The sequence below is a fragment of the Neophocaena asiaeorientalis genome, unplaced genomic scaffold (genome assembly GCF_003031525.2).
Source record: "Neophocaena asiaeorientalis asiaeorientalis breed wild unplaced genomic scaffold, Neophocaena_asiaeorientalis_V1.1 scaffold1132, whole genome shotgun sequence".
Lineage (NCBI taxonomy): Eukaryota > Metazoa > Chordata > Mammalia > Artiodactyla > Phocoenidae > Neophocaena > Neophocaena asiaeorientalis.
In genome coordinates, this window is record NW_020174472.1 from 441,882 (window position 1) to 450,420 (window position 8,539).

The following is an 8,539-nucleotide window of genomic DNA, read 5'->3' on the forward strand; positions in this document are numbered from 1 at the left end:
CACTCCCAGAGGTCTGAGAAAGGGGCTGGTATGGTGGGCCCTCCCCTTCCCAACATCGAATGAAACTGGTCCAGACTTCCAGAACCACCCTGCATGGGAAACACTAAATGGACATTCTGGGCGACTTGTTACTTGGCAAGAGCTAACAGAGACAACCATGAAAGTCAGGACTTTGAGTTGGGGGAAAACATCTGGAAATGGGAGGTGTTTCCTCATACTGAAAAAAAGACTGGGGTCCACTCTAAAAATCACCCTCCACAGGTCTGTCAGGGGAGAGGTGCTTCCTTCTAAAACAACTTTCCCTGCCCTGGAGTTCTCTGCTCATTTTTCTCTAATTTTGGAAGCACTGTTTCAGTCCTAGGGATCCACATTTATTCTTTTATAAATTTATTTATTTATTTACTTATGGCTGCGTGGGGTCTTCATTGCCGCGTGCAGGCTTTCTCTACTTGCGGCGAGCAGGGGCTACTCTTCGTTGTGGTGCGTGGGCTTCTCATTGGGGTGGCTTCTCTTGTTGCAGAGCACGGGCTCTAGGTGCACAGGCTTCAGTAGTTGTGGCTCACGGGCTCTAGAGTGCAGGCTCAGTAGCTGTGGTGCATGGGCTTAGTTGCTCTGCGGCATGTGGGGTCTTCCTGGACCAGGGCTCGAACCCATGTCCCCTACATTGGCAGGCGGATTCTTAACCACTGCACCACCAGAAAGTCCCCACATTTATTCTTAAGACCCTGCTCCCTGTTACCATGCCAACTGCACCAAAGGAACTGAACCTTTTATTTATTTAAATGTGTGGACCAAATGTCTACTCAGTCATAAAATGATCAAAAGGCCGACCAGAGACCCACAGATATATCTTCAGGTCTACTTTCATGGGTCACAATTAGAATTTTGAACCAGGGAGGTGGTGGAGGTGAGTCTGGTAGATGCGAGGTCCAGTCCTGACCCTGTGACATCCTTCCTGTGTGATCTCGGGCACCCCACGGAGCCTCCCAGAGCCTTGGTTTCCTCATCGGCAACATGGGGATGGTAGAGTATCTACCCGCTACTGCTGAGAGCCTGAGCACAAGGTATAAAAGGCTCAGCGGGGTGCCTGCCTATAGGAGGCCCTGGCAGCCCTCAGCCCTCATTCTTGGGCTGGTCCACCACGGTTTCTGCAGGACCACCACCGTCAACAGGCTCCTCCTCCCAGTCAGAGCTCAGGTGTTGAGTCAGGTGTGGCAACTGGGCAAAGGTGTCCCCCACCTTCTTGTCAGCGTGTGTCCTCTGGTGTCGAATGAGGGCGGAGGAGAAGCCGAAGGCCTTGCCGCAGCCGCTGCACTCGTACGGCTTCTCCCCAGTGTGCACGATGTGGTGCTGGATAAGGTAGGAGCGGTTACTGAAGGCCTTGCCGCACTCGGGGCACGCGTAGGGCCGCTCGCCGGTGTGTGTGCGCCGGTGCAGCGTCAGCGACGAGCCCTGGCTGAAGGCACGGCCGCAGTCCCTGCACCGGTAGGGCTTCTCTCCGGTGTGGACCTTCTGGTGCTCAATTAGGGAGGACACGTGGCTGAAGGTGGCGCCGCACTCCAGGCACTTGTAGGGCCGCACCCCCGTGTGCACGAGGTGGTGCTGCACCAGGTGTGAGCGGTTGCTGAAGGCGCGGCCGCAGTCCCGGCAGGCGTAGGGCCGCTCTCCAGTGTGCACGCGCCGGTGCTGGCTCAGGTGCGACACCTGCGTGAAGGCCTTGCCGCACTGTGCGCACGTGTACGGCTTCTCGCCCGTGTGGATGCGCCGGTGCTCGGCCAGCGAGGCGCTCTGGCTGAAGGGCGCACCGCACTCGGGGCACGTGTAGGGCTTCTCGCCAGTGTGCACGCGACGGTGCTGCGCCAGGTGCGTGATCTGCGTGAAGGCCTTGGCACACTGGCCACAGGCGTAGGGCCGCTCGGCAGTGTGCGTGCGCTGGTGGCGGATGAGTGCCGAGGAGAAGCGGAAGGCCTTGTCGCACTGTGCACACACGAATGGCTTCTCGCCCGTGTGGATGCGCTGGTGCTCCAGCAGGGAGGAGCGGTTACGAAAGGCCTTGGCACACTGGCCACACGCGAAGGGCCGCTCGCCTGTGTGCACACGCCGGTGCTGCGCCAGGTGCGTGGGGCGCATGAAAGCCTTGCCACAGTCCGCACAGCTGTGTGGCCGCTGACCCGTGTGTGTGCGCCGGTGCGCCGCCAGGTAGGAGCCCTGGCTAAAGGCCTTGCCGCACTCACCGCATGTGTAGGGCCGCTCGCCTGAGTGTGTCCGCCGGTGCAGCATCAGGTGCACGCTCTGGCTAAAGGCCTTGCTGCAGTCAGGGCAGGAGAACGGCTTCTCCCCCGTGTGGGTTCTTTGGTGCAGGGTGAAGGCCGAGCAGTAGCTGAAGGCCTTTCCGCAGTCCTGACACTTCCACGGCTTTCTGGTGCCACCACCTCGTTCCTCCTCCTCCTCTGCGCTGGCGTCTGTGTTCTTCTGGTTTGGGTTCTTTCTTGGTGCACCGCGCCTCTGGGGCCTGCAGTCAGCCTGGGTAGTTGTGGGGCTCGATCTGGTCCTGGGGGTTCTGGTGCATTCATCATGCTCTGGGACGCAGTCCTCAGTGGGGTCTTCCTCGTGGACCTCCTGCTTCAAACAACTTTCCTGGTTCTCCCGGCCATCCCTGAAATGACCTTCGTGTTTTGGGGTTTCTTCCAACTCAGAGTCTTGCTGGACGGCAACCGTCAAGAGTCCTTCCATCCCGGCTTTGTGAGCTGCTGCCTCGATTTCACATCATCGTTACTGGATGAGAAAGAAAGAGAGGGAGGGAGGGAGGGAAGGGAGGGAAGGAAGAGGAGAAAAGAAGGAAAGAAAGAAAAAAAGAATGACAACAAAAAACCAAACAGGTTTGTCACCTGTCCCGGGCTGGAAAAGGATCAGTGCAGGGTCTGTCTACTGACAGTCTGGGTCACATCATGCTTTGTTGCGGGACCATCCTGTGCCTTGTAGGATGGTGAGCAGCGTCCCTGACCTCTACTCACTGGATGCCCCCAGGTGTGACAACCAAAAATGTTTCTAAACCCTGCTGTTATGGGTTCAATTGCGTCCATGCAAAAGATGTACTGAAGTCCTAATCCCTGGTGCCTGTGACTATGTGCACGTGTGGAGAGCAGTCAGTGACCTGCTTTGGGTTCAGCCCCCTGGGGTGGGTGGGCCAAGTGGGGGCCATCCTAGGGGTGATGAGTTTCTCCTGGTATCACAGCAGCACACCCCTCCCTGAAAGACCCTGCTCACGTGGGTCCAGAGGCCCAGTGTCTGTCTCCCACCAGTAGCAACCAGCTTCCAGCTTGCTCCCTGCTGTGTGCAAAGTCACACTCACAGGCTGAGCCTGAGCCTCCCTCAACAGGCTCTGAGCTCCCCTCATCCCCCTGGTGCTCCCCACCCCAAGCCCAGCAAAGACAAGCTACAGGTGGCGACGAGCAGGTGTGTATGGCACACAGAACACGCACAGCAGGTACAGGAAGCCAGTGAAAGTTTTCACGGGCGGGCGGGCCACGTGTCCGGACCAGGAGGAGACATTTCATCTTAACTAGCACACAGAGCGTGACAGCCGTCAACACAGAGATCCTGATTTCCACTCTGAAATCAAAACCGCTCCATCCTAGCCCAAGGCCCAGTAGCATCAGCACTGCCCGGGACAAGTGCAGAGCTCAGGCCTCTCCCCAGGCCTGGTAACTTGGAATCTGCCTTCTGATAAGAGCCCCGGGTGGTTTGTGGGCACAGGAACATCTAAGAGGCACTGGTCCCGGCCACTCTGAAGCCAACTTGGGTGTATTATTATAGTGGCCAAAATAACCAGCACCTGTTGAACACACACCTATGTGCCCATCACCCTTTAAGCTCTTTTATTCCTCAGTGAGGCTCCCAGAAGTGGCAATACCAGGACCCACACCTGGGCTGCCCAGCTCCAGAGCTTTTCCTCTTCCTCTCTCTCCCAATTAAAAATCACTAATGGCAGGACTTCCCTGGTGGTCCAGTGGTTAAGACACCAAGATCCCAATGCAGGAGGCCCAGATTTGATCCCTGGTTGGGGAACTAAGATCCCACATGCCACAACTAAAGATCCCACATGTCGCAACTAAGACCCTGAGCAGCCAAATAAATAAATACTTTTTAAAAAATCACTAATGGCTCCATAAATGCCACACTCCTCTCCATGGCCCGCACAGCATCTCCCTGACCTCAGCCTCTACAACACTCTCACCTGCTCTGGGCTTGCCCTGCTCCAGCCAGAGGCCTCTTCCCTGTTCCACAAACATTCCAGGCATGCTCCTGCCACAGGGCCTTTGCACTGGCTGTTCCACCTACCTGGAATGCTTGTCCCCCAGTGCAGGGCTCAATGAGCCAAGACTTGGAGGAAGTTATGGAGCGAGCATTCTGGGCCGTGAGCCCAGCAAGTGCAAAGGTCCTAAGGCAGGACCATGATGGAGGTGATGGAGGAACAGTAGGGGGCTGGGCAGGGTTGGGGGGCGCTGGAGAAGAGTGAATTAGGCGGAGAGCAGGGGAGATTAGATATGGCAGGGTGAGGGCCAGACCATGCAGGGTCTTTGTGCAGAGGTGAGAACTTTGCTGGTGGGAGCCAAATGGGGCCAGTCCCAGTTCTGGTGCCACTCCCACAGGCAGCCCTCAGGCTTGAGTGGGACCTGACTGGGTCCCCAGAGCAGGCAGTGGTACCCACCTCGTGGGTTTGGGAGCATCGGGTCCTGTCCATGTCACTCAGGCTGTGGCTCCTGCCGTGGCCACACGTGCCTCAGTGGGTCCAGCCAGCATCTGTGAGAAAAAAGAAACAGGGACCCCTGAAGGAAGATGCTGGGGCAGGCACAGGTGGGTGGGTGAAGCAAGAACGCAGGGTGTTTCCTCTGTGTGCACGTGGGGAAGGTAAGTGGATTCAGGGTGGGGTACACCTGGGCCAGTCAGGTGCCCAAGCAAGCAACCAAAAGGGAGACGGAGACATGCTCAGAGGCAGACACATGTCACATCACACACAGACACACACATGGAGTTGCATGCAACCACACGGGGCGGGGGGGGGCTGTTATACCATCCCCTGCCTTGGCCCTCAGATGCCCTTACACAGTCACCCATATGCTGTGGCACAGTCCTTCCCATACACAAGGAGGCAGGCAGTCTCGCACACCCACTCAACTCCAAGCACGTCTGCAGTCACGCCTGCCCATGCACACATGGGTACACACACAACAAAGTCACACATGCCGCCCTGCTCAACGGGCAGGCCTGGCCTGGGTCACCACCCACAGTGGCACCCCTAGTCACACACAGAGTCATGCGGTGGGCAGAGCTCCGCACATGTCCAGAGCCGCAGGTTTGCAGGGTCTCCCCCTCGCGCAAACAGACACACACACACACACACACACACGCAGCACCCCCACCCTCGCAGTGTCTCTCATCAATATCCTGTGCACAGCCCTCCACTCAGGCACACCCTGACCATCCAGCTCCATGCTGGCAGGCACACCCACCCAGCCACCCTACGCAGTTGCACAGCCAGGAAGTGTGGAATTATACACCTCACACCCACCTAGGAGAACAAGTTCCACACATACCCAAAGTCACAGATAGGCAGAGGTCCCCAAATGCTCAAATTCACAGGCCGCTAGGGTCAGGCACGTGCAAACATGTGGTGACACTTGGGGACGGACTCACATGAAGTCTCATGCACAGATAGGACAGGCGGGCCTACACGCACAGTGACACACATAGCTACACGCTCGCACCGCCACAAAGTTCTGGAGTGGCACGCAGGGCAGGCCTCACACGCACAGGAACACGCCGCTGGAGTCGGGAATCATACCGTCACACAGACACACAGGGGACAAATGTACACACAATCGCGCATGCGCACCGCGGCGCCCTCGCCTCTGGGACCATCTCTGAAGGCCTTGGGCGGCTCCCGCCGAGGCTGGCGGGTTTGGGTCAGTTTCTCCACGGTCTCTGGCCTATCCGGCCCACGCGGAGCCCCGGTGACCCTTCGTCCGGCGGTGGCGCGGACGTGCGGGCCACACAGGTCAAGGTATCAGCCACCACAAACTAGCCCAAGCGCCAGGCCGGCCCGGACTGCGCGTGCGCACTGGGAGAGTTGCGGCTCGCTCGGGTCCGTCAAGAACTACAACTCCCAGAAGGTGCCGCGCTGCGCCTGCACATTGATTCAGGCCCGCAGCGCCGGTGTACGGAAACTACAACTCCCAGAAGGACGTGCGACTGCACCCAGTGGGATGACGAATCTCAGAGGCTCCGGGAGCCCAAGGAGGGCAGGGCGGCTGGGGGCGGGGCTTGGGCGTGTCTACCCGAGCTCCGCTCACCACGACCTGGGCGCCCTGGTGGGCGGGGCCAGTAATATGGGGGCGGGACTCTTCTTCCTCAAGGAGGGGGCGGAGTCCACAGGTGAGGGTAAAAAAGACCCTTAGGATCAGAGAGGCTAAGTGAGTCACCCCAGGCCACACAGCACAGAAAGGGCTTGAGCTGGAGTTTGCAACCCACAGTTCACCCTTAAGCCATGGAAATCATTTGTCTCAGAGATATGATGTAATTCTAGACCAGAGGGAAAAAGGTGACAAATCCATTGACGTGGGCAAACGATTATAGTACAGAACTCGACATAAGAGTCACTATTGGCCTGCTGGTTTTCTTTTTTGTTTTTTTTTTCGGTACGCGGGCCTCTCACTGCTGTGGCCTCTCCCGTTGCGGAGCACAGGCTCCGGACGTGCAGGCTCAGCGGCCATGGCACACGGGCCCAGCCGCTCCGCGGCATGCGGGATCCTCCCAGACTGGGGCACGAAGCCGTGTCCCCTGCATCGGCAGGCGGACTCTCAACCACTGCGCCACCAGGGAAGCCCTGGCCTGCTGTTTTTGTAAAATGCTTCTCCATAGAGTTAGGCTTCCTAAATTATTCCCTTCATAGGATTAGCCTTCATAAATCCTTCCTTCGGCCATTAGAGAAATGGGCACAAGCTCATTTTTAGACAGTTGGGAAAGCAGAGAAACGTGTGAATATACAATGGGAAGACGTATGTATGTCACCAGAATCAACATGCTACAGATTGTGAGATACTATATTATTTTACATACTCCCAAGGCTGCCCGTTAAACCATGACACCTGCTTTTTATTGTTTTTAATTGAGGTATAGTTGATGTACAATATTATATGAGTTTCAGGTGTACAGCATAATGATTCAAATTTTTAAAGGTTATACACCATTAATAGTTATTATAAAATACTGGTTATATTCCCTATGTTGTACAATATGTCTTTGTAACTTATTTATTTTATACATAGTAATTTGTATCTTAATCCTATACCCCTATTTTACCCCTCCCCCCATTCCCTCACTCTACTGGAAACATGCTTTCTTTACCTTTCAAGTTTTTGTTTTATGTGTAGATGTCCAGAGGCATTGTGGATTTCCTCTCATCCTTCTGGAAGCTTCTGGCCTTGCATGGTAAGAACACGCCCACTGCCCCTCCAAGCCTGGGACTCATGGAGCAGAGCCTCCCAGCCAATCCACAGACCTGTAAGCATGAGAAGAAAGGATTTTTGTTTTAAGCCACCAAGGTTTCAAATTTTTTTTCTGGTTTAGTTTTACATTTGAATAGTTAAAAAACATCAAGGAACTTCCCTGGGGGCGCAGTGGTTAAGAATCTGCCTGCCACTGCAGGGGACACAGGTTCGAGCCCTGGTCTGGGAAGATCCCATGTGCCGTGGAGTAACTAAGCCCATGTGTCACAACTACTGAGCCTGTGCTCTAGAGCCCGTGAGCCACAACTACTGAGCCCACGTGCCATAACTACTGAAGCCCACGCGCCTAGAGCCCAGGCTCCGCAGCAAGAGAAGCCACCGTGATGAAGCCCACGCACCGCAATGAAGAGCAGTCCCCACTCACCACAACTAGAGAAAGCCCGTGCACAGCAACGAAGACCCAGCGCAGCCAAAAATTAATTAATTATTTATTTTAAAAATAAAAATAAAAAATGCCTCTTACACTTTCCTCATAAACCATGTAGGGAGCTCAGAAGGCTGAAGGTTTTTTGGGTTTTTTTTTACTAAAAAGCTTTCCCCCCCCCTTTTTTTAAAAAAGGCAGGGATTACTCAAATACAGGAAAGGACCTTTCTATTCAAGTATATGATGTGGAAGTATTATGAAGAAAAACATTTTATTATGCTCATTTCATTATTCTGTGGTTATTAGGAAAAAACGTTCTATTAGTAGCAATTCAAGCAGGGCACAGAGGGAGGGCTTCATCTCTGCCCCACAGTGGGACTTTATCGGGGTGGCCAGGGAGCCAGGGATGGCTGGGTTGGCTCAGTTGGTCCATACATCTGGGGCCTGGCTCTTCTCCATGCAGTGGGTGTTGGGACTGGCCAGACACCTCCATGTGGCTCGCTTGGGCCTCCTCACAGCACAGTGGACCGAGAGTAGTAGAACTTCTCATACAGTGGTTCCGGGCTTCAACAGGAGTAAGCCAGGAGCAAGCCACTGAGTGGAGGGT

General features: G+C 55.3%; 1 protein-coding gene across 1 annotated transcript; it reads right to left on the reverse strand.

Annotated features, from left to right (window-relative positions):
* Positions 1-628: 628 nt before the first annotated feature.
* ZNF835 (zinc finger protein 835) lies at positions 629-6,091 on the reverse strand. The gene is given in 4 exon segments (XM_024757234.1): positions 629-1,240; positions 1,243-2,775; positions 4,712-4,803; positions 5,698-6,091. Coding segments are annotated over 2 exon segments (1,545 nt in total). The 5' UTR covers positions 2,734-2,775; positions 4,712-4,803; positions 5,698-6,091; the 3' UTR covers positions 629-1,186.
* Between the last annotated feature and the right edge of the window lie 2,448 nt (positions 6,092-8,539).